Genomic DNA, 27,619 nt, shown 5'->3' with positions numbered 1-27,619 from the left:
TTGTTCAATGAACCATAAACAATTAATGAACATGCACCTGTAGAAAGGTCGTTAAGACACTAACAGCTTACAGACGGTAGGCAATTAAGGTCACAGTTATGAATATATAGGACACTAATGAAGCCTTTCTACTGACTCTGAAAAACACCAAAAGAAAGATGTCCAGGGTTCCTGCTCATCTGCGTGAATGTGCCTTAGGCATGCTGCAAGGAGGTATGAGGACTGCAGATGTGACCAGGGCAATAAATTGCAATGTCCGTAATGTGAGACACCTAAGACAGTGCTACAGGGAGACAGGACGGACAGCTGATCGTCCTCGCAGTGGCAGACCACGTGTAACAACACCTGCACAGGATCGGTACATCGGAATATCACACAATCACACAGGTACAGGATGGCAACAACAACTGCCCGAGTTACACCAGGAACGCACAATCCCTCCATCAGTGCTCAGACTGTCCGCAATTGGCTTAGAGAGGCTGGACTGAGGGCTTGTATTCCTGGGGTCTGGTGAGGACCTGCCTTACATCACCGGCAACGACATTGCCTATGGGCACAACCCACCGTCGTTGGAACAGACAGGACAGGCAAAAAGTGTTTTTCACTGACAAGTCGCGGCTTTGTCTCACCAGGGGTGATGGTTGGATTTGCGTTTCTCGTCGAAGGAATGAGTGTTACACCGAGGCCTGAACTCTGGAGCAGGATCGAGGTGGAGTGTTGTGTCACAGCATCATCGGACTGAGCTTGTCGTCATTGCAGGCAATCTCAGCGCTGTGCGTTACAGTGAAGACCTCTTCCTCCCTCGTGTGGTACCCTTCCTGAAGGCTCATCTTTACATGACCCTCCAGCATGACAATGCCACCAGCCACACTGCTCGTTCTGTGCATGATTTCCTGCAAGACAGGAATGTCAGTACTCTGCCATGGCCAACGAAGAGCCCGGATCTCAATCCCATTGAGCACGTCTGGGATCGGTTGGATCGGAGGGTGAGGGCTAGGGGTCATTCCCCCCAGAAATGTCCGGGAACTTGCAGGTGCCTTGGTGGAGGAGTGGGGTAACATCTCACAGCAAGAACTGGCAAATCTGCTGCAATCCATGAGGAGATGCACTGCAGTACTTAATGCAGCTGGTGGCCACACCAGATACTGACTGTTATTTTTGATTTTGACCCCCCCTTTGTTCAGGGACACATTATTACATTTCTGTAAGTCACATCTGTGGAACTTGTTCAGTTTATGTCTCAGTTGTTGAATCTTATGTTCATACAAATGTTAAGTTTGATTAAAATATATATATATATATTATGGTAGAGTATTATATTATATATATTATATTATAATATATGAACTGTAACTCATTAAAATCGTTGAAATTAGTGCATGTTGCGTTTATATTTTTGCTCAGCATAATAGTCTTTTTGGGGGGGATAATTATCCTTGACCATTGCTGTGTGCATCGGATATTTACTATTTCAGTCTTACACCTGTCATTAAAAGAATGTTGAGACAAGAACCCACACATTTAATTTCTGTTCTTCATACTTACTTTATACACTGTACATGGAAACACAAAGAATGGGTAAAATAACTGTCTAAAACTTCAGAGTAATACAAAGTATGTTGATACTGTATATAGCCAAGGTATTGGGACATTTGTACAGCCAGGTAAGGTCATTTTGATGCGATCAAATTCAGTCAGCATTGCCATTTCAATAAGCGTGAGATGAAACATTTTTAAGTGCAGAGTGGAGGCTTGATATGATACGGGTGCAAGTAGTTTTATTTGTAATATATTCCTATGTACATTTATACTATTTCCCTGTCGATACAACCAACCAGACATAAAAATCATACCAACGTCTCATTGGTAAATAATGGTCATTGTCAGTGACCATACAACAAATTCTACTGGAGGATTATTCCAGAGGCATGAGTCAGAACAGGGAAACAGCAAATTTAAGGCAAAAAGGGAAATGTACTGTAAGGCCTGTGGTAATATCTGCATTTGCCAGTAGGAACACTATGGGGATTGTTTTTGTGTAGTGTCTTGAGTTTAACTGATGATTTCACAGATCTACCTTTACATTCTCCAGGTGTCAATGTCCAGTTGACTGATACAGTATCTCTGGAGCAGGATGATGCTTTAAAGAACAGCCATGTAATAATTGTTAGAAGGGTGCATGTTTTCTTTTAGCTGGATGTGCTAAACTGTCTTATCCAATTTCACTGTCAGGATGCACAGAAAGACTCAGTGTTATCTACAGAGAAATCCATGTGGGTTGCCCTTAGAGTTATGTGCTACTTAAAGAAAAGGTAACCATATCATATGAACAGTGACTTGAAGCATGCTGCAGTATCAGTTACAACTGCATTCCTTTACCACACAAGCCCCTCCAGCTCAACTGACTGCATATTTACCACGCCTGTTGCATGTTTCTGTATTTGGAGCAATGCTTTGAGTCCCTCTGGAATGTGCCTATAGCCAGAAATTGAACAGGAATAGCATGATCTCATATATGTATGAGATTAATTGGTGGTTATCTAAGGATTCTAGAACATTGGGTTCACAATAGCTTCGTTCAAACCTTGTGCTAACATGCGAGTTTTATGATTTGATCAATATGATCCAATCACTATCTGATCAAGGTGTGTCGCTTCTAGATATTGTATTACAATGAGGGAGTTCTGTTAACCTGAGCTTCGGTGCACTGGTCTATGGCTCGTGAAGTGAACGGGCAAAAGCGACGAGGGAGGAGCGCCCTTCTAAAAATTGAACAGTAATCTGCGCAGCTCGGCCATGTTTTCAACAAGGAAGCATGCTGTATCATCTAGAAACATACAGCTCTTTTTCCTAAAATATATGTTCAACTTTTCAAACTAGTTTTCATTGGATAGGCAATCACAATCACAAAGCAATCACTTTTGCATGCGAAAACACAGAATCCTACTCATTACTTCACGTGCCTTATCTAGCCTAGGCTACATCACTTCTGTTTTGAGCAGACTGCAAACTCCTCCCACTGGGGGTAAACCTGGCCAAATAATTGAATCCCATCAATGGCTTCATTTACACAGGCAGCCCAATTCTGATATTTTTTTCATCTAATTGGTCTTTTGACCAATCACATAAGAAAACGATCTGATGTCATTGGTCAAAAGACTAATTAGTGGATTTTTTGTTGTTGTTGAATTGGGCTGCCTGTCTAAACGCAGCCAAAGTGCCTCATCCTGCCACTGTGTTCGCATTGTGAACAGATTAGCTGGTGCCTCCCTGTATGCAAAATATTTGACAGCTATTCTTTCAAAAATATTTATTTATTTATTTTAAGACAATTACTGATGCCATAAATCAACCGTGCTACCTGTCAATAATTTGAGGCCGTTATAACGATGATTTGATCATCCATATCTGTTTACCCTTGATTGATATTCAGACACAATGTGGAAGGTCTGATGACAATCAGAATGTGAACAAGATCAGGACAAAGTGTGAATGTTAGTGCCAGGTTGGCTGTGTTCGCACAGGCAGCCCACTTCTGATCTTTTTTTTACAATTTGGTCTTTTGACCAATTAGATCAGCTCTATTTCCCTTAATTGGCCAAAAGATCAGAATGAGTCTGCCTGTGTAAATACAGCAGTATAAATAGGGCTATAGACAGTCTGGTGCCTCATTCATTCCCTACCAGAGCAATCTGTTTAGATGGAGACGACCCCACTTCACCATGATGGTCCTCCCTCCCCATATATCCCTCACACAGTCTTCCTTATTTTCCCAGGATCACGTAAGCAATGTAATAACAGTTCAACCAAGATGCCATTTGTCAAAACAATTTTCTATGATCATGTTTATACCCGTATGTCTCAAATTACACGGCACCAAGACATTCTGTTTGTCTACTTCTGCATGTGCCTGCTTAACTGATTGTCGATGCATTGTGGAATTCTTTCTCTATGGTGGATCTGCTGCTGTGGCATGCGTGTGGGTAATATTGAACCTTTTCACTAACATTTCAATTCTCATTGGTCGATTACTGTTATAGTTCTACACAGGTTTGAAACAAGGTAGTACAAATCATTTGAATGATAAACTGACGGTCAATCATCTTAAATTATTAATCAACATTATTGAACAAATCTGAACTCTGTGTTGCTACTTTCCAAATAATATTTTTTACATTATCTACACATTGTTCATCGGAGGCTTCAACAAATGACTTCCAATTGAACCTAAATAGTATTGTCTATGTGCATAATCATTCAGTGCCTTATTTACAGCTTAGGAAGTGATTGTATTTCATATTTTCTAAATATATCGTACAGTGCTTTCGGAAAGTATTCAGACCCCTTGACTTTTTACACATTGTTACGTTACGGCCTTATTCTAAAATTGATTAAATGTTTTTTTTCCCCGTCATCAATCTACACACATATCCTGCAAAAACAAAGCATAAACAAGTTGTGTGCAAATAAAAAAAACAAATATAAAATGTACATTATTTACAAGTATTCAGACCCTTTACTCAGTACTTTGTTAAAGCTCCTTTGGCAGTGATTACAGCCTTGAGTCTTCTTGGGTATGGCACTACACGCTTGGCACACCTGTATTTGGGGAGTTTCTCCCATTCTTCTCTGCAGATCCTCTCAAGCTCTGTCAGGTTGGATGGGGAGCGTTGCTGCACAGCTATTTTTTATTTTATTTTTTTACCTTTATTTTACTAGGCAAGTCAGTTAAGAACAAATTCTTATTTTCAATGACGGCCTAGGAACAGTGGGTTAACTGCCTGTTCAGGGGCAGAACGACAGATTTGTACCTTGTCAGCTCGGGGGTTTGAACTTGCAACCTTCCGGTTACTAGTCCAATGCTCTAACCCCAGGTCTCTCCTGTTGGAAGGTTAACCTTCACCCGAATCTGAGGTCCTGAGCGCTCTGGAGCAGGTTTTCATCAAGGATCTCTCTGTACTTTGCTCCGTTCAGCTTTCCCTCGATCCTGACTAGTTTCCCAGTCCCTGCCGCTGAAAAACATCTCCACAGCATGATGCTGCCACCACCATGCTTCACCGTAAGGATGGTGCCAGGATTCCTCCAGATGTGACCTTTGGCATTCAGGCCAAAGAGTTCAATATTGGTTTCATCAGACCAGGGAATCTTGTTTCTCATGGTCTGAGAGTCCTTTAGGTGCCTTTAGTCAAACTCCAAGCAGGCTGTCCTGTGCTTTTTACTGAGGAGTGGCTTCCGTCTGGCCACTCTACCATAAAGGCCTGATTGGTGGAGCACCACTGTGTTCTTGGGGACCTTCAATGCTGCAGACATTTTTTGGTACCCTTTCCCCAGATCTGTGCCTCGACACAATCCTATCTCGGAGCTCTACAAACAATTCCTTCGACCTCATGGCTTGGTTTTTGCACTGTGGGAACTTATATATGTGCCTTTCCAAATCATGTCCAATCAATTGAATTTACAGGTGGGCTCCAATCAAGTTGTAGAAACATCTCAAGGATAAGCAATGGAAAAAGGATGCACCTGAGCTGACAGCAAAGGGTCTGAATACTTATGTCCTTTACATTTGCAAACATTTCTAAAAACCTGTTTTCACTTTGTCATTATGGTGTGTGTAGATTGATGAGAAAATTAATTTCAGTAATTTGATCCATTTTAGAATAACAAAATGTGGCAAAAGTCAAGGGGTCTGAATAGTTTCCGAATGCACTGTAATAATAGCAGATACATTAATACAAGTCTTGTGATTTGCATGATCAGTCAATCTGGTAGAAATACAATACTGTGCAAGGCAAATACCTCTGCTGTGTATTGGCTGCTGCGAATGATTGCTTGAGAAAACAACCTAGAAAATGAAACACTGTAGTTAACAGAACTAAAACACTTAAGTTCACAAAAAAAAGTATATATACACACATTTATATCTATCTAAAAATAATTAAAAACTGTATCCTGAATGTGAATCTCCTCCGTGTGAAGAGGATACTAGATAATGGCCCCTTGGTAGACCTGACCCCAGCTCAACAAACAATATTATAGACAAGCCTTGATCATCTTCAACTATACAATCAATCATCCCAAACGAGGACCACAGAGCAGTTTCAGCCTGTCTCAAAGGACATCTTGGATTCAGCTTATCCCTTCACATATAGTATACAATTTCATACGGCCTACTTTGGCACATCACCTTACAGTAATACAAGTTTGCCCTGAAAGTGATATCTATAAATATACCTGTTGTGTAGGCAATGATTGCAGTGGCCTATAGCTAATGTAACATTCTGTATGATAGCACAGACAATAATTGGGTTCTCAACTGTAACCAAAGAGCAATTGGTACACAAACCTGGGAGTATTGCAGTATCTGAAGAAATGCCATGATTCTATATTGGCTGTATTTGTGTGGTTCTGGGAGACTGTAGACTGCCATGGTGCAAGGAGGATAAAACACACCTGTATAGCCCAGGGTGGAAGATGGGGAACATTGATCTATCAGGACTTAACCCAAACGTGCAGCATGGGGGCGCTGAATTACCAGAGAATGGAACCAGCTCCACTCTGAAGCCCCAGTCCAGGACACACACTATGTATATTGATATGGTATTACAGACATTGATAAATAAACACTTAAACAATATGCAACTTTTTCTGTAGCAACTTTTGCTATTGTTGGCCAATGGTTTGTGTGTTGTGCATGCATGTTCTTTGCTTAAATAAGATGCTTCTTTAAAGGCTTTTCTCCATTGTATCACTGTTTGAAGTAAAAAGAGCCTCTGACCGTATATTTTTGTTGATTCAGGTATGTTGATGGTGTCGCTTTACAAAGACTGGTTCGTAGCACCTAAGGTTTTCAATGCTGTATTCTCTCATTCTACTTCCTGTCTATATATAGAGCCTTGAAAGCCTACTTTCAGCATCTCTCCCATCTTGAAATTACTTGTCATCTCAATTTGTATTTATTTTATTATTTTGCAGGCTTTCCCTCCTTTCTCATTTTCATCCTCTTCTTCTCTAACATTACACACTCTCCTTATCCTCCCTCTCTAACCCTACTTTGGGTTGAAAATCCCAGGTTCCAGCTTTGTGCTGCCACTGCGGCCCCAACAGCCTGCTGCCATGCTCATGCTGCGCTGGGCTGGTCCCGGTCCGTGCTGGCTGTGGCTGTGGCTGTCTGACTGGCTCTGTGTGCGCTCTGGTCTGCTGTGGCCGCTGCCGGTGGACGAGCTGGAGGCCGGGTGGGCGGAAATGGTGCGCAGCAGGTGGTTCCGCTTCCGCAGAAAGTCGCTTTTTGCACCCAGACCAAAGCTGCCTTTCCGTAGGACCATGCGGGCACTGCTGGTCTTTGGTGGCCGGGAGCGCTGGTTGTACTCCAGCTGAGAGAGGTGGGTCGCATAGCCCTCAGTAATGAACTGTTGGGACAGGCAGGGGAAAGAGACAATCATAACATGTAATGGAGTGCTGCAATATAGTAAACTTCAGGACCAGGACTAAACTCAAAATGTCAGAAGTGCATGTGTATCGTACCTGGCACTGAGCTTGCATCTTCTTGGAGGGTCGGCCAATGATGTAGATCTGGGAGGGAGAGAGGCCGATGGAGGTGTAGACGGAAATGTCTTTGGTAGAACCGTAGCCAGCAAAGATCTTCATGTGAGCCTGTGGAACCAGAAAAAGTACGTGTCATCTATAAATTCTGACCAAGACAACATATTTTCTCAAAAATCTCTCTCATTATCTTTTTGTTTGCCCAATCTCCTCAATCATCTCTTCTCCCTTCATTGTCCCCCACCATTCCCCTTAGCCCTCAACTACTTTTGAACCTACCCCCAGCCTGTTACCCACCTTCAGTCCCCTCCAGAAACCCACCACCCAACCCCCACTCCCATCCTGACCTCCATGAGTGACTTGAGGAAGTTGGCCTTGTGTCTGAGTGGGTCGTGGACCAGGCCGTCACAGAAGGACACGATGCCATGGGGAAAGTTATGCTGAGACAGCCAGGCCACCACTCTCTGCTTCTGCATGTCTGGACGCCCTGTCACATAGACGATCAGATAGCCCAGGTCCTGCCAGTGCCTGGAAAGAAATCCAACAGTATAAGAAAGAGTGGAGAGAGTGCAATACAATTATAGAAACAAAAACAGATAATCATTTTGGTGGTTATGACTATCCACCAAGTGATGATGCCAGGTGCATATTACCTGACCACGTCGACTGCTCCGGCGCGCACTTTGGGGTCGCTTCCCATGATGGACACACTGGCAGCAAATGAGCCGTCTATACTGAACACCACAAACTCTGTCCCACGGGGAAGCACTGTCAGGTAGCTGTCTGCAAATGTGTGGTCCCCCCTGGCAGTGATGGTACACAAAATAATTTCATGATGGAGGAGGAGAGACGAATACAAATGGAAAGAAATTAAGAAACAGAATAAAACAATATATTAGAGAAATGTAAAAGCGAGGTCACCACGTATCAGGCCTCAAGACTGGATTGGCTGAAAGAGGCCATAGAAGAGCGTGCCATAGATGCCAGTCTCACCTGACCACCAGTTTGACCGGATAGACACCAACCCCCAGTCTCACCTGACCTCCAGTTTGACCGGATAGACACCAACCCCCAGTCTCACCTGACCTCCAGTTTGACCGGATAGACACCAACCCCCAGTCTCACCTGACCTCCAGTTTGACCGGATAGACACCAACCCCCAGTCTCACCTGACCACCAGTTTGACCGGATAGACACCAACCCCCAGTCTCACCTGACCACCAGTTTGACCGGATAGACACCAACCCCCAGTCTCACCTGACCACCAGTTTGACCGGATAGACACCAACCCCCAGTCTCACCTGACCACCAGTTTGACCGGATAGACACCAACCCCCAGTCTCACCTGACCACCAGTTTGACCGGATAGACACCAACCCCCAGTCTCACCTGACCACCAGTTTGACCGGATAGACACCAACCCCCAGCCGTTTGCTCTCTGGGATGATGAAGTACACGCGGCCGCTGCTGTTGGTTAGCTCCGTGTCAAAGTACACCCAGTCTCCAGATGGGGGCTGGGTCATGATGTGGATGTCCACCTGTAAACATAGAGATATACGACCACTATGAACACAAACACATAGGATTTGCACATACATGTGCTGTGTGTTGGATTGAAAACAAATACAGATATGACTCATGGATGGAGGGATTAGTACATAAGATGGGAGGTATATATATATATATATATATTTGTATATAGGCCTTTGTGTTACACACATACTGTTTTCATTGTTGTAATGATAAATAAAAATAATGATTGCTGAGAGAGAGGGCCCACCTTCTCCCCTGTCAATGTGACCATGTCAAGAGGTCCGTACATGAAGCGGCCAGTCACAATCTGCTGCCCATCTTCTGTGAACACTGCATCGTTCACACGATGATTGGCTGTCACATTCTGTCAAAGACACACACTCATGAATAGATTGAGACAATTACAGTGTTAGCCTATAGAATGAATCTCTTCAAGTGGTCAACACTGTTCTGATTGGACCAGACCGTACCCTGATCTTGACGTGGGTTCTCTTCCTGAGCCACTTCTCCCGAGGTTTGGATGGAGTGAACTCTGACACCTCCTTACCATCCAGCTCCAGTATGCTGGAGTTTTCATGCCTCATCACCTAAAAGAAACATATAGATGACCCCATACCTACTCACCATGCCTAGACTAGTGTAAAGGGGGCGAGAAGCACAGGCCATGGATGTTTGGGGGGCGAGTTTACCTGTCGCAGCAGGAAGGACACTACATCCGTGGACTCCCAGTAGGATGCATGGAAGAGGTGCGGTAGTGCCACCGTGGGGAAGGCTGTCAGGGCATCAGGGCAGTACAAGGCAAAGTCCATACGCTTGGTTCCCCACCAACGGGCTGCGACTACACGGTGAGAGGGGGTACATGGGTAAGGGTGGGGTGGCATGGGGGCAGAGGGGCAAAAACATCCCAATACACACCCCTGGAAAGGTAAAAACATTAACCGTTTGAAGGAAGACTGCATTCATTCATAAACCACTATCAAAGCCCAGATAGTCCACAGCAGTTCCTCAGCTAGAAGGGAAGTAAGACAGGAGTTGAAGAGTGTTACTCCCAGCTGACAAAGCTTTAAAACAAATATAGGAGGGATGATAATGTTTATGCAATAATTATATTGTTAAAGTTAGTACAAGAAACATGAGTCAATGTTAAAGCAGCATAGTTATTTGTATTAGTATATGAAACATGAGTCAATGTTAAAGCAGCATAGTTATTTGTATTAGTATATGAAACATGAAGAAACGGGAAGATGGGATTAAAAAGACACCAAATAAAACTGAACTAAGGGACTGTCACTGATCAATTCATGTTTGCCTCCAGAACAGGCTGGGACAAAAATATCTGTTGAACCTTATCTGTTACAGTGTCCATAGGGCTCCACCACATGGCAGTGGTAAAATTGTGTGATGGTTTTGTAAACATATCTTCCATTTTGTTGGTGGTGGACTTCTCATGAACTCACCTATATTCAATGGTGTTAACTGCAGAGACTGGCAAATTGGGCCAGTAGCCTTCCCGCTATATCATTTGGATGATGGGTATGTTACACTTTTAAAGTGTACAGTTTGTTGGGACTATTGTATACAATAGACATATTCCACCAGGGAAGAGGGTTGGGGTCAGTCCTTTCAGAGCAGAGTTCATCATAGAAACAGAGAGGGAGAGAGAGTCAAGCTGGGAGATGTCTAGGGCAGCCAAGAAGCATATTGAAAAGAGATTGATTGCACAATAAATTAGGATTTAAAGAGGAGGAGGATAGGAGTCAGTAGTAGCCTCAGCCTGGCTTTGGTACAGAGTTGATAGGGTCCACTCCCTTAGAAGAATACCTTGATCCACCTCTGCCTGGGAGTCCAGGGAGACCAGGTCATATATGGTATAATCCAGGCCAGCTGACAGGTGTCTCTCTAACTGACCAGAGCCACAGGGGCTTACACCTCTGTTAGCGTCTGGGTCTGCCTCTGGGTCTGGTTGTGACCCGTTGTCTGTGTCAGTAGATCCTCGGACTGGATCAGTCCTTTCTTTTCTATGGGATTTAGGGGGGCTTCTCAGGGATAATTTGGTTTGTGATGTCAGGGCGATTTGGGACAAAAGGCTGAGTTTTTTGGTTTGGTTAATTTGGCATGGTTGTGCTATGGGAAACAAAACAAAAAGAAAGAAACCAGGTGAAAATGATTGATGATAATGACAAAGGAAATTGGTGTCATACTGTATAATGCAGTTAATTCCAGTTTACAAATATACATGTGAAGTACTTTTGCTACGAGCTGCATTCACAATCTGAAAATGTCTTCAAAACAAAATATTCAATTGAGTGTCCGATTGGTCCTCAGATGAACTGAAAAAAAGCTTATAATTCTTTATTCAACAAAACCCATTTTCATACTTTGTTTCACAACATATTGTGCACTCTTAGTTTTGTTGTATTCCTGAACAGTGAAAAACGTTATCCATGGCATTTCTTCCAATAACCATGAACTAGAAATGATCTCATCAACGCACTATTACAACTTCCCAACTGAGTACATTGTTAGTAAATGTTTTTAAAGCCATGTGATACTTCTGTAGGTGTTATTAGGCCTTATATAGGACATATCCACTACTTTGGGAGAAAATCTTTACATCAAACAACAGAAGCTTGGTCACCTAGGCAGACAGTGCGACAGGGAGCGAACAATGCAGGAATGATTCAGCTAAACGGGTCTCTACATGCATGGCAAACATTAAATAAATGCAGAACGCAGCCTTTGCATTTATATTCAAACAATGGGTCAGAGTAAGACAGACACGCAGTGAAAGGAGCTGAGCTTTGGTTTCTTTAGTAGTAGAGTGATAATCTTCTGGCACATTGTATTTGAACAATGGACAACGTCCACTGTTTGCTCCCTCTATGATGAAGGGGCTAAGAGCAGTGCAATCCATCACAGGTGTCATAATGTGTTGGCGCTAGCTAGCAGGTAACTATGTGGTTATTCCGTGAATTGCAGGCACAACTGGGTCCCTACAGAGCCGCTCGGGATCCGGTGCACTGAGTGATGTGTGCAGTCTGAGTAAGGACGGTTAGAATGAGCGAGAGAGAAAAGATTGAGAGGAGATTGAAGGAGTGCGGTGGAGTAGGAAGAGGAAGATAGAACAGGACAGAAAAGAAAAGAGGGGGTCGAACTAAGGAGAGAGAAGAGATTGACTGAAAGAGGAGTTGAGAGAGAGATACTTGTGGTAACGAGAACACTTACTGTTGGCTATGTTGGTGGCAGTGTAACTGTCTGCCATTCCTGAAACCTGGCTGGCAATGCTGACCTCACTGGCCCTGCGCAGGCCCCGGCAGTGGGGGCCCGTAACGGGGGAGGAGGGGTACGAACTGTCCATGAAGACACCACCATGAGACTGAACAACATCCGCTATTGAGTCGAAACAAGGAGATCCCATTAGACATAGACAAGACAAGAGGAGGATGAACAGCGAGGGAACAGGATGAGAAGGAGGGGGTTGCAACCAAGAAATGTGATGGACATGGTTTCAGAAACCAGCAGGTGCCAACATCAGATTTCGTGGACAATCAGTGAGTGATCAGATAGTGGACTGATTAATACAACAGCATGTTAAAAGTGAGATGTTACTCCATTGGTTGTCACAGCACTATGCCTCAAAGACTTTAATATCTGTCAAATGATTAGCTGGATTATTATTACCATGTATAACTAAAGTGGTAACAGTCTCATTTAGTATGTGAAGCTAATCAACATGTTGTAACAAAAAGTCAGGAGATACTATATTCACCACCATCACAAGCAGAAAAACACAAGGATACACAATTACAATGCAAGGGGCAGGGTTCCATGATTCAAGCCGACATCTGAGCAACACAGTCCGTTTAGCTTCCAAGCCTCAGATTTGGCAAAATCTACCAGAAGACAGTTATGGTTTATATGGAGACCTTTGCCTACCACCTTAAAACACAATCCCCAACTCTTGTATATGATGCTGAGGAGATGCTGCGGCAGCAAAGAAACCACATCACAACAACGAGTGCAGGAAGTGGCACGCTATTTTCATACCATTACAAAGGACATAAATCATTTATGGCATTAGCGAAACACAGCAAAACAAGGACAGACTCTTCCAGGTCAAGGTTTCATTCACGGTGGAACCCATTGCAGTCTCTGTAAATCATAAAAATGTTTAGAGATTCTGAGGGCCATGCTAATGAGCTATAATAAAGGCAATGGACTGAATCCTGCAGAACGAGGGCTCATATAGGACATGATTGACCTGGAACAGCCAGTAATGTGACCCCAACTCTTGAGTGGGGTAACATTCCCAAAGCATTCTAATACACCAGTATTGGTAAGGGTGTGAAAAAATACACACAGACAAAGTCAGTGTGGAAAGAGGGTGCAACTAACACAAAAAGACACGTACGACACAGAGTGAGAGACATCGGGGGATGCAAGTGAAGAGGAGAGGCTACACACACTCTAGAACAGCAGGTGTGGCCTTGAGGGAGCCCTCCTGCCAGTTTAGCACGGGCACAGGGAAGCAGGTCTCGCTGATAGGTTCCTGACAGCGGAAAGAGAGGGGGGTCCCACTATCGAGCAGGAGCTGAGGGTTGCTCTGGACTGTCTCCACTAAAGGGGGAGGTGGGGGGATCAGAGGGTAGGGGGCAGGGTTTTCAGGGTAAGGGGGTAGGTTTTTTCAGAGATGGGGGCAGGAGGTCGAGAGAGGGGAAAGGAAGACAATGAAGACACAGAAAACATGAAACAATAACAAGAACAACAGAAATGTGAAACAGGATTTGCGAGTCAAGCCCTTAGAGCTACAGGAAATACTGCAGTAGGAGTAACTAAGGCAACAACAGGTTGTAGTAGAGCTAAGGGGAGCAGGATGACGCTGTTCTTGGATTCTAATTCAGACTCTGTTGGTTCTAACCAAAGTCATATACAGTATACTGTGCATTTGGAGTATTCAGAGCCCTTGAGTTTTTCCACATTTTGTTACGTTACAGCCTTATTCTAAAATTGATGAAATCGTTTTTCCCCCTCATCAATCTACACACAATACCCCATAATGATACATGTTTTTTTGACAGTTTTGCAAAATGTATTAAAAATAAAATACTGAAATATCACATTTACATAAGTATTCAGACCCTTTACTCTGTACTGTGTTGAAGCACCTTTGGCAGTGATTACAGCCCCGGGTCTTCTTGGGTATGACACTACAAGCTTTGCACAGCTTTATCAAGACAAAGGAGATGATTGTGGACTACAGGAAAAGGAGGACCGAGCACGCCCCCCCATTCTCATCGACAGGGCTGTAGTGGAGCAGGTTGAGAGCTTCAAGTTCCTTGGTGTCCACATCACCAACAAACTAACATGGTCCAAGCACACCAAGACAGTCGTGAAGAGGGCACGACAAAACCTATTCTCCCTCTGGAGACTGAAAATATTTGGCCATAAGACTCCTGAACAGCTAATCAAATGGCTACCCAGACTATTTGCATTGTGCCTCCCCCGGGAACGCTGCTGCTATTCTCTGTTATTATCTATGCATAATCACTTTAATAACACCACCTACATGTACATATTACCTCAATTACCTCGACACCGGTGCCCCCCTGCACATTGGCTCTGTACTGGTACCCCCTGTATATAGCCCTGCTATTGTTCTTTACTGCTGTTCCTTTATTTGTTATACTTATCTCTTTGTTTATTTTTTATTTATTTATTGTATTTTCTTAAAACTGCATTGTTGGTTAAGGGCTTGTAAAGTAAGCATTTCACCTGTTGTATCACCTGTAAGTTTCACCTGTTGACATGCAGAGACTTGTCCCAAAGCCACTCCTGCGTTGCCTTGGCTGTGTGCTTAGGGTCGTTGTCCTGTTTGAAGGTGAACCGTCGACCCAGTTTGAGGTCATGAGCACTCTGGAGCAGGTTCTCTCTCTCTGTACTTTGCTCTGTTCATCTTTCCCTCGATCCAGACTAGTGTCCCAGTCCCTGCCACTGGAAAACATCCCCACAGCATGATGCTGTCACCACCATGCATCACAGTGGGGATGGTGCCAGGTTTCCTCCAGATGTTAACGCTTGGTATTCAGGTTAAAGAGCTCAATCTTGGTTTCATCAGACCAGAGAATATTGTTTCTAATGGTCTGAGAGGCCTTTAGGTGCCTTTTGGAAAACTCCAATCGGGCTTTTGTGTGCATTTAACTGAGGAGTGGCTTCCGTCTGGCTACTCTACCTTAAAGGCCTGATTGGTGGAGTGCTGCAGAGATTCTTGTCCTTCTGGAAGGTACTCTCATCTCCACAGAGGAACTCTAGAGCTCTGTCAGAGTGACCATCAGGTTCCCTCCCTGACCAAGGCCCTTCTCCCCATTTTAGAATAAAGCTGTAACGTAAAAGGGAAGGGGTCTGAATACTTTCTGAATGCACTGCATAGAGTTCGGCCATTTTATTTCTTCATTTTTCTCAACTTGAAGCCATTTTCGGTGCCTCTCTCTATAGCAATCAACAGACCACTGGCAATAGGTCTCGGAGACATTCCCTGTACGTGTGGGAGAGTCAAAAAAGTAAAAAAACAAACAACATAATCCATCACATTTGTCAGTTTCTACACACTCTGCTACATCCCACAGAGTCTCCAATGGTTAATCAAAACAAGGGCTATATAACCAATGAATGTAACAAATGAGTACATTTTTTGTTTGCATATATTTCCACAACAGATATATGCTCATACAGGTGCTGGCTTGTGTGTGAGTGAACTCTTCCAGCTCTCATTCCAGTGTGCTCACCCAGTAGAGCGGAGTTGCCGTCCCCCAGGGGGAAGCGTGTGTAGCGGGGTACGTTGAAGGGGGGCAGGAGGTGGAACTTCTTCTCCAGGAGGGGCTCCAGGCGCGAGGCCGAGGGGTCGGCTGGATGGAACAGGTTGTAGACCTGCTGGCAAGCTGGGCGCAGCTGGGCCACTAAGGGGAGACAAACGTTGACAGGCATAAGAGAAGGAGAAGAGGGTTTCAAGGAGATAAGAACCCATAGTACCTCCTTGGTTTTCACTTCCCGATTCATAGCACAAAAATTTTCACATATTAAAATAACACATTTTTAAAGCACTTTATTCATTTTCCCTCTGTTTAGGTGGGATTACCATCCAGCACAGGAATGACAGTCTTCCTCAGGGCAAGGACAAGGCCCAGAGGAGAGCCGAAGAGGAAGAAGTCTGCCACCTCAAAGTCAAACCTCCCCAGACAGCCTGCATCCTGGAAGGTGCTGCTGCTGGACCTGCGGGAGCACGGGTCAGTCCGCAGGACACTGGAGTGGAGGCTGAGGGGAAAACAATAGACAAACAGCCAGAGTCAGAAAGAGGGAAGCACATACACATGTATACACACACAAACACAGATCAATGTCGGTAAAAGATTACAGCAACCCATGACTCTACAATATCACATGCACAGCCATACCCTTCTCAGTACAGTGACATGAACTATTATCCATCAGCTACATCAATGATGTCATGTAACTGTAGTAACATAGATCCTGTCACACCTCGTCAGGAAGGCCTGGTGGTGTTTGATGGTGTCCAGCTCGTATGTGGAGTCGCCACTCCTTTTGCGCGGCTGCTGTCTCTTGGAGTCGTCTGGTCCTCCTGAGCGGGGGATGTCGATGTTGCTGAGGCTCAGGTGGCGGCTGCCCTCCAGAGTGGGAGAGGCAGAGCCATGCCCACTGTTTATGATGATGCCTGGGGAGAGGAGGTCCTGGTCCTGCAGGGAGGGATGGGGGGGGCAGAGGATGGGGAATGTATGCTGAACTTGACTGACATGCAAACGGCACCAGACCTAGGTTGGACGCTGGATAAGTGTCCTTCTCAGCGGAGAAATGTGGTGGTGAAATAGTAGAGTGTTGTACAGTGCCTTGCGAAAGTATTCGGCCCCCTTGAACTTTGCGACCTTTTGCCACATTTCAGGCTTTAAACATAAAGATATAAAACTGTATTTTTTTGTGAAGAATCAACAACAAGTGGGACACAATCATGAAGTGGAATGACATTTATTGGATATTTCAAACTTTTTTAACAAATCAAAAACTGAAAAATTGGGCGTGCAAAATTATTCAGCCCCCTTAAGTTAATACTTTGTAGCGCCACCTTTTGCTGAGATTACAGCTGTAAGTCGCTTGGGGTATGTCTCTATCAGTTTTGCACATCGAGAGACTGACATTTTTTCCCATTCCTCCTTGCAAAACAGCTCGAGCTCAGTGAGGTTGGATGGAGAGCATTTGTGAACAGCAGTTTTCAGTTCTTTCCACAGATTCTCGATTGGATTCAGGTCTGGACTTTGACTTGGCCATTCTAACACCTGGATATGTTTATTTTTGAACCATTCCATTGTAGATTTTGCTTTATGTTTTGGATCATTGTCTTGTTGGAAGACAAATCTCCGTCCCAGTCTCAGGTCTTTTGCAGACTCCATCAGGTTTTCTTCCAGAATGGTCCTGTATTTGGCTCCATCCATCTTCCCATCAATTTTAACCATCTTCCCTGTCCCTGCTGAAGAAAAGCAGGCCCAAACCATGATGCTGCCACCACCATGTTTGACAGTGGGGATGGTGTGTTCAGGGTGATGAGCTGTGTTGCTTTTACGCCAAACATAACGTTTTGCATTGTTGCCAAAAAGTTCAATTTTGGTTTCATCTGACCAGAGCACCTTCTTCCACATGTTTGGTGTGTCTCCCAGGTGGCTTGTGGCAAACTTTAAACGACACTTTTTATGGATATCTTTAAGAAATGGCTTTCTTCTTGCCACTCTTCCATAAAGGCCAGATTTGTGCAATATACGACCGATTGTTGTCCTATGGACAGAGTGTCCCACCTCAGCTGTAGATCTCTGCAGTTCATCCAGTGATCATGGGCCTCTTGGCTGCATCTCTGATCAGTCTTCTCCTTGTATGAGCTGAAAGTTTAGAGGGACGGCCAGGTCTTGGTAGATTTGCAGTGGTCTGATACTCCTTCCATTTCAATATTATCGCTTGCACAGTGCTCCTTGGGATGTTTAAAGCTTGGGAAATCTTTTTGTATCCAAATCCGGCTTTAAACTTCTTCACAACAGTATCTCGGACCTGCCTGGTGTGTTCCTTGTTCTTCATGATGCTCTCTGCGCTTTTAACGGACCTCTGAGACTATCACAGTGCAGGTGCATTTATACGGAGACTTGATTACACACAGGTGGATTGTATTTATCATCATTAGTCATTTAGGTCAACATTGGATCATTCAGAGATCCTCACTGAACTTCTGGAGAGAGTTTGCTGCACTGAAAGTAAAAGGGCTGAATAATTTTGCACGCCCAATTTTTCAGTTTTTGATTTGTTAAAAAAGTTTGAAATATCCAATAAATGTTATTCCACTTCATGATTGTGTCCCACTTGTTGATTCTTCACAAAAAAATACAGTTTTATATCTTTATGTTTGAAGCCTGAAATGTGGCAAAAGGTCGCAAAGTTCAAGGGGGCCGAATACTTTCGCAAGGCACTGTAACTTTTATTCCGAGCTACTAGGTGAGTGAGTGAGTGTCTGTGATTTGGAGTATGGGTAACGATGTAAAGCTTAGGAACAGAGAGAGTAAATAAGCATCAAGGTTTAGGTCTTACCTGTACGCTGATTACACTGCCCCTGCGGCTGCTGTTCTGGCTGTCACCAATAGTTTGGTTGCTGCTGCACAATGCGTCAAACCCCAGGATCCCTCCCACACAGTCCCCAATCAGGCACACCTACACAGAGGTCACAGGTCAATTTACTAAAACAGATCAGGTCATTAGATATCCAACAGGATGCAGATAATGGCTTCCAACCCCTTTTAAAATAATCAGCTGTAATAACCACATAATCAAAACACACCCACACATTTGCAGGCCCACATAAGTAAAAATAATCTGTCAAATAATGTGAGCCTCTGACAATTTGTTAGAAAAATGTATACTAAATTCAACTTGTGACAAATATTGAATGCTAGTGTCAGAAAACATCCACATAATTCAGAAACAGAAAACACCCACATAATTCATTTGGTGCTGAAAGGATTCAAATCCAAATGATGTTTTTCATAAGAAATCTACTCTTTGACTTGCGAACATGCTCTTGCCATTTTAGAGCTCCAAATAAAGAGCAGGCCATGCCTGTATCAACAGAGAGGCTGACAGGCCCGTATCAACGGAGAGGCTGACAGGCCCGTATCAACGGAGAGGCTGACAGGCCCGTATCAACGGAGAGGCTGACAGGCCCGTATCAACGGAGAGGCTGACAGGCCCGTATCAACGGAGAGGCTGACAGGCCCGTATCAACGGAGAGGCTGACAGGCCCGTATCAACGGAGAGGCTGACTGGCCCGTATCAACGGAGGGGCTGACTGGCCCGTATCAACGGAGGGGCTGACAGGCCCGTATCAACGGAGGGGCTGACAGGCCCGTATTAACAAAGGGGCTGACAGGCCCGTATCAACGGAGAGGCTGACAGGCCCGTATTAACAAAGGGGCTGACAGGCCCGTATCAACGGAGAGGCTGACAGGCCCGTATCAACGGAGAGGCTGACAGGCCCGTATCAACGGAGAGGCTGACAGGCCCGTATCAACGGAGAGGCTGACAGGCCCGTATCAACGGAGAGGCTGACAGGCCCGTATCAACGGAGAGGCTGACAGGCCCGTATCAACGGAGAGGCTGACAGGCCCGTATCAACGGAGAGGCTGACAGGCCCGTATCAACGGAGAGGCTGACAGGCCCGTATTAACAAAAGGGCTGTCAGGCCCGTATCAACGGAGAGGCTGACAGGCCCGTATCAACGGAGAGGCTGACAGGCCCGTATCAACGGAGAGGCTGACAGGCCCGTATTAACGGAGAGGCTGACAGGCCCGTATCAACGGAGAGGCTGACAGGCCCGTATTAACGGAGAGGCTGACAGGCCCGTATCAACGGAGAGGCTGACAGGCCCGTATTAACAAAGGGGCTGACAGGCCCATATCAACGGAGAGGCTGACAGGCCCGTATTAACAAAGGGGCTGACTGGCCCGTATCAACGGAGGGGCTGACAGGCCCGTATCAACGGAGAGGCTGACAGGCCCGTATTAACAAAGGGGCTGACAGGCCCGTATCAACGGAGAGGCTGACAGGCCCGTATTAACAAAAGGGCTGTCAGGCCCGTATCAACGGAGAGGCTGACAGGCCCGTATCAACGGAGAGGCTGACAGGCCCGTATCAACGGAGAGGCTGACAGGCCCGTATTAACGGAGAGGCTGACAGGCCCGTATTAACAAAGGGGCTGACAGGCCCGTATCAACGGAGAGGCTGACAGGCCCGTATTAACGGAGAGGCTGACAGGCCCGTATCAACGGAAAGGCTGACAGGCCCGTATTAACAAAGGGGCTGACAGGCCCGTATTAACGGAGAGGCTGACAGGCCCGTATCAACGGAGAGGCTGACAGGCCCGTATCAACGGAGAGGTTGACAGGCCCATATTAATGGAGAGGCTGACAGGTCAGTAGCAGCTCCTCACCTGGCCAGAGAAGGTTGCCCCGTTCAGGGACCTGATGAAGTCATTGTACACCTGGTTGGCTCTCATGATGACGGTGGCCACAGCCTCCTGGTACTGGGGGGCGGAGGTGGCCAGCAGAGGCAGGGCAGCCAGGGGGATGTGGTCCTGACTGCTAGACAGACAGCTCTCATCATAACTGTATGGGCTGAGACTGAAGCCAGGGATACACACACAGGGGAAGGTTAGTAATTAGTAGTAGGTTGTGTACACAATATCTACGGTTGTGTAGAGTGTGTGTCCCTCACTTGGTCACCAGGGAGAAGGCCTCAGCGCAGATGGCGGGACAGGGAACCAGACGGATGGCGATGCGGCCCAGCGCAGTGGGATAGTGCACGCGCATCACTGCGTCAAAGGCCGTGCTGATAGTGTTGATGTCGCCTTGCTTACTGGTCTGGTCCCCTCCGCCCGTGTCCAGGATGTTGCCCCCATGTAACACCAGGATCAGCACATGAATCTTAGAAGGCTGCAGACATTCCTGGGAGGACAGGTCCTATTATGGGGGAGGAAAGGAGGGGGAATGGATGGAGGGAATGGGAGGTAAAGAGAAAAGGCAGGATGAGGGACATTAGAGAGATCTGTTAAACTCAAGGGAAATGAAGCCATTCACCCATAGAACCATGCTTCTGGCTTGACTACTAAAGTATCATGACCACTGACAACATGCTTCTGGACTTGCTCACAAAACCACACTGAGACAATAACAAGGCTTTGTGGTTGCACACACCTCTTTAGTATATAGCGAAACATCTCATTGTGTGTTCAGTTTGCACTTCCACTTCCTTCAGATATGAAACTCAGGAAGCGTATACAGTTTGTGATAACTACACCCTATCCAGCAACAGCATGCCTGTCCAGCTTTCCTCTTCACACTCAGAGCATCATTAAGAGACGCTGACCAACCTACACCCCAGCTGGTCACACTGCAAACGCTTCCAACTTTAGCCAACCACTACAACAACAAGAAAAACCAAGGGCAGAGACACATTTGTATACAAATACAAAACCACACTCACATAAAAAGGGAAAATGTAAATGTGAAGTTTTTGTGTGTTCAAAAACTCACATTTTTCACAGAGGCTGTACACAATACACTCCACGGCACGGCTACAGTTCAGAGAATATTTCATAAGGGATAGGGGGTTTGAGGAGTAGAGGGGGTGGGCTAGGGAAAAGACAGGAGCAGGGCAGTTACTACTGGGTCTGTTAGGGTGTCTGTGGATCTACTCTGGCCCATAATGCAATGGGACAGGAAGTTTACTTACTGACTGGTGCTTGGTTACGGTGATGGTGGGAATGGTAGAGCTATAGGCTTGGCTGCTAACAGAGCCACGCATCTGAACACAAGAGGGCAGAGAGTGCTTGAAGGAGTCCACCTCTCTCTGACTGCCACCACTAAAGCCCTACACAGAATATTCACTTCAACACCTACTGTTAGGCCTGAGCGCTTTAGTGGCTGGGTGACTGGGATTTAAGTTTCCCTTGAGCTCATACTTCCTGCATGTTTAATGTTGATATTTTGTCTGAATATGATCTCAGCCAGACCGCATCTACAGTTGAAGTCGGAAGTTTACATACAATTAGGTTTGAGTCATTCAAACTCGTTTTTCAACCACTCCACACATTTTTTGTTAACAAACTATAGTTTTGGCAAGTCTGTTAGGACATCTACTTTGTGCATGACACAAGTCATTTTTCCAATAATTGTTTACAGACAGATTATTTCACTTATAATTCACTGTATCACAACTCCAGTGGTTCAGAAGTTTACATACACTAAGTTGACTGTGCCTTTTAACAGCTTGGAAAATACCAGAAAATGATGTCATGGCTTTAGAAGCTTCTGATAGGCTAATTGACATCATTTGAGTCAATTGGAGGTGTACCTGTGGATGTATTTCAAGGCCTACGTTCAAACTCAGTGCCTCTTTGTTTGACATAATCGGAAAATCAAAAGAAATCATCCAAGACCTCAGGAAAAAAAAATTGTCGACCTCCACAAGTCTGGGAGCAATTTCCAAATGCCTGAAAGTACCACGTTCATCTGTATAAACAATAGTACGCAAGTATAAACACCATGGGACCACGCAGCCTTCATACTCAGAGCCTTCGACTCTGTCAATCACCACATCCTCATCGGCAGACTCGACAGCCTTGGTTTCTCAAATGATTGCCTCGCCTGGTTCACCAACTACTTCTCTGATAGAGTTCAGTGTGTCAAATCGGAGGGTCTGCTGTCCGGACCTCTGGCAGTCTCTATGGGGGTGCCACAGGGTTCAATTCTTGAACCGACTCTCTTCTCTGTATACATCAATGAGGTCGCTCTTGCTGCTGGTGAGTCTCTGATCCACCTCTACGCAGACGACACCATTCTGTATACTTCTGGCCCTTCTTTGGACACTGTGTTAACAACCCTCCAGGCAAGCTTCAATGCCATACAACTCTCCTTCCGTGGCCTCCAATTGCTCTTAAATAAAAGTAAAACTAAATGCATGCTCTTCAACCGATCGCTACCTGCACCTACCCGCCTGTCCAACATCACTACTCTGGACGGCTCTGACTTAGAATACGTGGACTGTAAACTCTCCTTCCAGACCCATATCAAACATCTCCAGTCCAAAGTTAAATCTAGAATTGGCTTCCTATTTCACAACAAAGCATCCTTCACTCATGCTGCCAAACATACCCTTGTAAAACTGACCATCCTACCTTTCCTCGACTTTGGCGATGTCATTTACAAAATAGCCTCCAATACCCTACTCAACAAATTGGATGCAGTCTATCACAGTGCAATCCGTTTTGTCACCAAAGCCCCATATACACTACCCACCATTGCGACCTGTACGCTCTCGTTGGCTGGCCCTCGCTTCATACTCGTCGCCAAACCCACTGGCTCCATATCATCTACAAGACCCTGCTAGGTAAAGTCCCCCCTTATCTCAGCTCGCTGGTCACCATAGCATCTCCCACCTGTAGCACACGCTCCAGCAGGTATATCTCTCTAGTCACCCCCAAAACCAATTCTTTCTTTGGCCGCCTCGCCTTCCAGTTCTCTTCTGCCAATGACTGGAACGAACTACAAAAATCTCTGAAACTGGAAACACTTATCTCTCTCACTAGCTTTAAGCACCAACTGTCAGAGCAGCTCACAGATTACTGCACCTGTACATAGCCCACCTATAATTTAGCCCAAACAACTACCTCTTTCCCAACTGTATTTCATTTATTTATTTATTTTGCTCCTTTGCACCCCATTATTTTTATTTCTACTTTGCACATTCTTCCATTGCAAATCTACCATTCCAGTGTTTTACTTGCTATATTGTATTTACTTTGCCACCATGGCCTTTTTTTGCCTTTACCTCCCTTCTCACCTCATTTGCTCACATCGTATATAGACTTGTTTATACTGTATTATTGACTGTATGTTTGTTTTACTCCATGTGTAACTCTGTGTCGTTGTATGTGTCGAACTGCTTTGCTTTATCTTGGCCAGGTCGCAATTGTAAATGAGAATTTGTTCTCAACTTGCCTACCTGGTTAAATAAAGGTGAAATAAAATTTAAAAAATAAAAAATACCACTCAGGAAGGAGAACCCTTCTGTCTCCGAGAGATGAACGTACTTTGGTGCGAAAAGTGCAAATCAATCCCAGAACAACAGCAAAGGACCATGTGAAGATGCTGGAGGAAACAGGTACAATAGTATCTATAGCCACAGTAAAATGATTCCTTTAATCGACATAACCTGAAAGGTCGCTCAGCAAGGAAGAAGCCACTGCTCCAAAACCACCATAAAAAAGACAGATTATGGTTTGCAACTGCACATGGGGACAAAGATCGTACTTTTTGGAGAAATGTCCTCTGGTCTGATGAAACAAAAATAGAACTGTTTGGTCATAATGACCATCGTCATGTTTGGAGGAAAAAGGGGGAGGCTTGCAAGTGAAGAACACCATCCCAACCTTGAAGCACGGGGGTCGCAGCATCATGTTGTGGGGGTGCTTTGCTGCAGGAGGCACTGGTGCACATCTTAAAATAGATGGCATCACGAGGAGGAAAATTAGGTAGATATATTGAAGCAACATCTCAAGACATCAGTCAGGAAGTTAAAGCTTGGTAGCAAATGTGTCTTCCAAATGGACAATGACCCCAAGCATACGTCCAAAGTTGTGGCAAAATGGCTTAAGGACAACAAAGTCAAGGTATTGGAGTGTCCATCACAAAGCCCTGAACTCAATCCTATAGAAAATGTGTGGGCAGACCTGAAAAAGCGTGTGAGAGCAAGAAGGCCTACAAACCTGACTCAGTTACACAAGCTCTGTCAGGAGGAATGGGCAAAAAATTCACCCAACTTATTGTGGGAAGCTTGTGGAAGGCTACCTGAAATGTTTTACCCAAGTTAAACAATTTAAAGGCAATGCTACTAAATACTAATTGAGTGTATGTAAACTTCTGACCCACTGGGAATGTGCTGAAAGAAATAAAAGCTGAAATAAATCACTCTATTATTCTGACATTTCACTTTCTTAAAATAAAAGTGGTGATTCTAACTGACAGGGAATTTTTACTAGGATTAAATGTCAGGAATTGTGAAAAATTGAGTTTAAATGTATTTGGCTAAGGTGTATGTAAACTTCCGACTTCAACTGTACGTAACATGTTACGAATTTTGGGTCTGGCTGTCATGGTGTTGTTGGTATACCAATGTTCAGTTGAAAAGCCCTTCACCCTCCCAAGTACCTACCTCATCTAGTCTCTCCTCGCTGGCTGCCCTCTCATAGTCCCCTGCCATATCCTTGTACAGCTCTCCTGCAGAAACATCCAGAAACATCCAGAGACACACTTTAACGTCGAGAATCAGAGTAATAGAACACTGTCGGTAAAAAAAAGACACTGACACAAACTCCATCTCCTCTGTCTCGCCTATCTCCCATAATACAACACATAGGGTTCGTCTCCATACCAGGGTTGTCTTCTGCGTCAGCCGCCTCAATCTTGTCCATGAGGTCATTGGAGTTCCACTTGGCGATCTCCTTGGGGAAAACCTGTTCATCATCTGACAAGTCCTCTGTGGGGAGAAGGGACAGGATTTGTTTTACCAGGTGTCCATATTACCAAGTATAACACCTGTCAAGTCAATGTGCCATTTTATCCCATCTACAATATATTCAGCAGTGGTGGAAAAAGCACCCAATTTCCATATTTGAGTAAAAGTAAAAGATACCTTAATAGAAAGTTACTCAAGTAAAAGTGATTCACCCAGTAAAGTACTACTTGAGTAAAAGTTTTAAAGTATTTGGTTTTAAATATAAGTATCAAAAGTAAATGTAAATGCTAAAATACACTTAAGTATCAAAACTAAAAGTATAAATAATTTCAAATTCCTTATATAAAGCAAAGCTGACTGCACCATTTTCTTGTTTAAAAAATGTATGGATAGCCAGGGCCACACTCCAACACTCAGACATGATTTACAAAAGATGCATTTGTGTTTGTGAGTCCACCAGAACATAGGCAGGCAGTAGGGATGACCACGTGTTCTCCTGGTAAGTGCGTGAATTTCACAATTTTCCTGTCTTGCTAAGCATTCAAAATGTAACGACCACTTTGGGTTGCAGGGAAATGTATGGAGTAAAAAGTACAATATTTTCTTTAGGAATGTAGTGAAGTAAAAGTTGTAAAAAATATAAATAGTAAAGTACAGACACCCCCCAAAACATAGTACTTAAGTAAAATTACTTTAAAGTACTACTTAAGTACTTTACACCACTGATATTTAGGGCTCTGTTCTTCAAAATTATCTGGATTTGGCCTATCAGATAGGATTAAATGCATAGAAATAGAATGAATAGAACGGGGGTGTCCCCATTCAAGTCAATGATTCATCCTTTCTTTTCATTATATTTCTATGCATTTAATCCTACCCTAGAGGCGAAATCCAGATAACATTTGAAAAACTGGTCACAGGTGACGAGTCACAGATCATTCTCAAACATTCTGTGACAAGGAACACGGAACTTTTGAGACATTTATATGTTCACAAATGTGAAAGGGGCTTCTGTGTACTGGTTGAGTACAGATAGATACAAACATACAGTACACCCTGATCTCTACCATAGGATATTATGTGGCCATGTGGCCAATCATTGTAGATAAAAAAATAATACTGATAAAGTAATTACTACCCTGAATTAGATGTGTTCCTTTAGAAACCATAGTAGTTTGAAATAGCATAGTCTGCTCAATCAAATCACCAAGCCACTGGGATCTTTCAGTGAAATCACATTACACAACCTGTAGCCTATGCACGTCTGCTTTATCAAAAGGTCGCCACTCAAACCTCCAAAACAATGTTTTGCTGGTCCTCAGTTGCACAGATCAGGGAGAAGCTCAGTCCAGGTAAAGACGCTGAGCAGTATAAAAGCTGCTATATGAGCGGGAGCATTTATCGGAGTACGCTCAAACACTTTTCAGCGTGAATTTATTCAAATGATGCTACAGAGCAGTAGCATTCATGTGTCAAATTGGTTTAATCATTCCATGATCTGACATGCAATGGTCATGAATGGATACAGTGTAAGTACTGTGGCACTACGATGACAGAATGTTACAGCTATGTGCCTACTATCAGACTTGATTCTGTTAATTTAATTACAAACATATTTATGCATATTGCATATGCCTGTATGTATGCTATTGTCATCCTTGTAACCTCTATAAATCGTGTCACCATCTGATCATGGTAATCTTAATGAACGACTCATACAGAGACTAGGCATGGGTGTTCTCAGCTCTTATGATATGCTACTGTACTGCTCACAAGGAAAATGTCATGAGGAAAAGATTCTGTGGAACCAATGTCAGTACTTACTGTCCTATTACATTACAAACCCCACCAAACTGCTGCTCTAGAAATCCTTGCTCATTATGGCAATGTTTTCAGAGTTCATTATTAAGGGATTAACTCATGAAGAGACCGAGTA

General features: G+C 44.3%; 1 protein-coding gene across 8 annotated transcripts in view; it reads right to left on the bottom strand.

The window, feature by feature from the left end:
- Positions 1-1,761: 1,761 nt before the first annotated feature.
- Positions 1,762-27,619, bottom strand: part of LOC115111203 (membrane-associated phosphatidylinositol transfer protein 2-like) — an 82,198-nt gene continuing 56,340 nt past the window's right edge. For 4 of the 8 annotated variants that reach the window (XM_065011576.1, XM_065011575.1, XM_065011577.1 and 1 more), the window contains 19 exons: positions 25,600-25,704; positions 25,381-25,445; positions 20,884-21,128; positions 20,600-20,789; positions 18,706-18,825; positions 16,606-16,820; positions 16,205-16,380; positions 15,855-16,025; positions 13,537-13,689; positions 12,298-12,462; positions 10,894-11,196; positions 9,762-9,910; positions 9,543-9,659; positions 9,320-9,436; positions 8,929-9,077; positions 8,193-8,342; positions 7,887-8,067; positions 7,522-7,650; positions 1,762-7,406 (listed from right to left, as the gene is read on the bottom strand). In XM_065011576.1, coding sequence (XP_064867648.1) covers positions 7,047-7,406; positions 7,522-7,650; positions 7,887-8,067; positions 8,193-8,342; positions 8,929-9,077; positions 9,320-9,436; positions 9,543-9,659; positions 9,762-9,910; positions 10,894-11,196; positions 12,298-12,462; positions 13,537-13,689; positions 15,855-16,025; positions 16,205-16,380; positions 16,606-16,820; positions 18,706-18,825; positions 20,600-20,789; positions 20,884-21,128; positions 25,381-25,445; positions 25,600-25,704 — 3,260 coding nt within the window. In that variant the 3' untranslated portion in view covers positions 1,762-7,046. Of the gene's footprint in view, positions 7,407-7,521; positions 7,651-7,886; positions 8,068-8,192; positions 8,343-8,532; positions 9,078-9,319; positions 9,437-9,542; positions 9,660-9,761; positions 9,911-10,893; positions 11,197-12,297; positions 12,463-13,536; positions 13,690-15,854; positions 16,026-16,204; positions 16,381-16,605; positions 16,821-18,705; positions 18,826-20,599; positions 20,790-20,883; positions 21,129-25,380; positions 25,446-25,599; positions 25,705-27,619 lie in introns of those variants that run through there. The other 4 variants (XM_065011580.1, XM_065011579.1, XM_065011581.1 and 1 more) reach the window with 4 other exon arrangements.

This window comes from Oncorhynchus nerka, linkage group LG27 (genome assembly GCF_034236695.1).
Source record: "Oncorhynchus nerka isolate Pitt River linkage group LG27, Oner_Uvic_2.0, whole genome shotgun sequence".
NCBI lineage: Eukaryota > Metazoa > Chordata > Actinopteri > Salmoniformes > Salmonidae > Oncorhynchus > Oncorhynchus nerka.
This window is presented reverse-complemented; position numbering and strand designations above follow the sequence as displayed.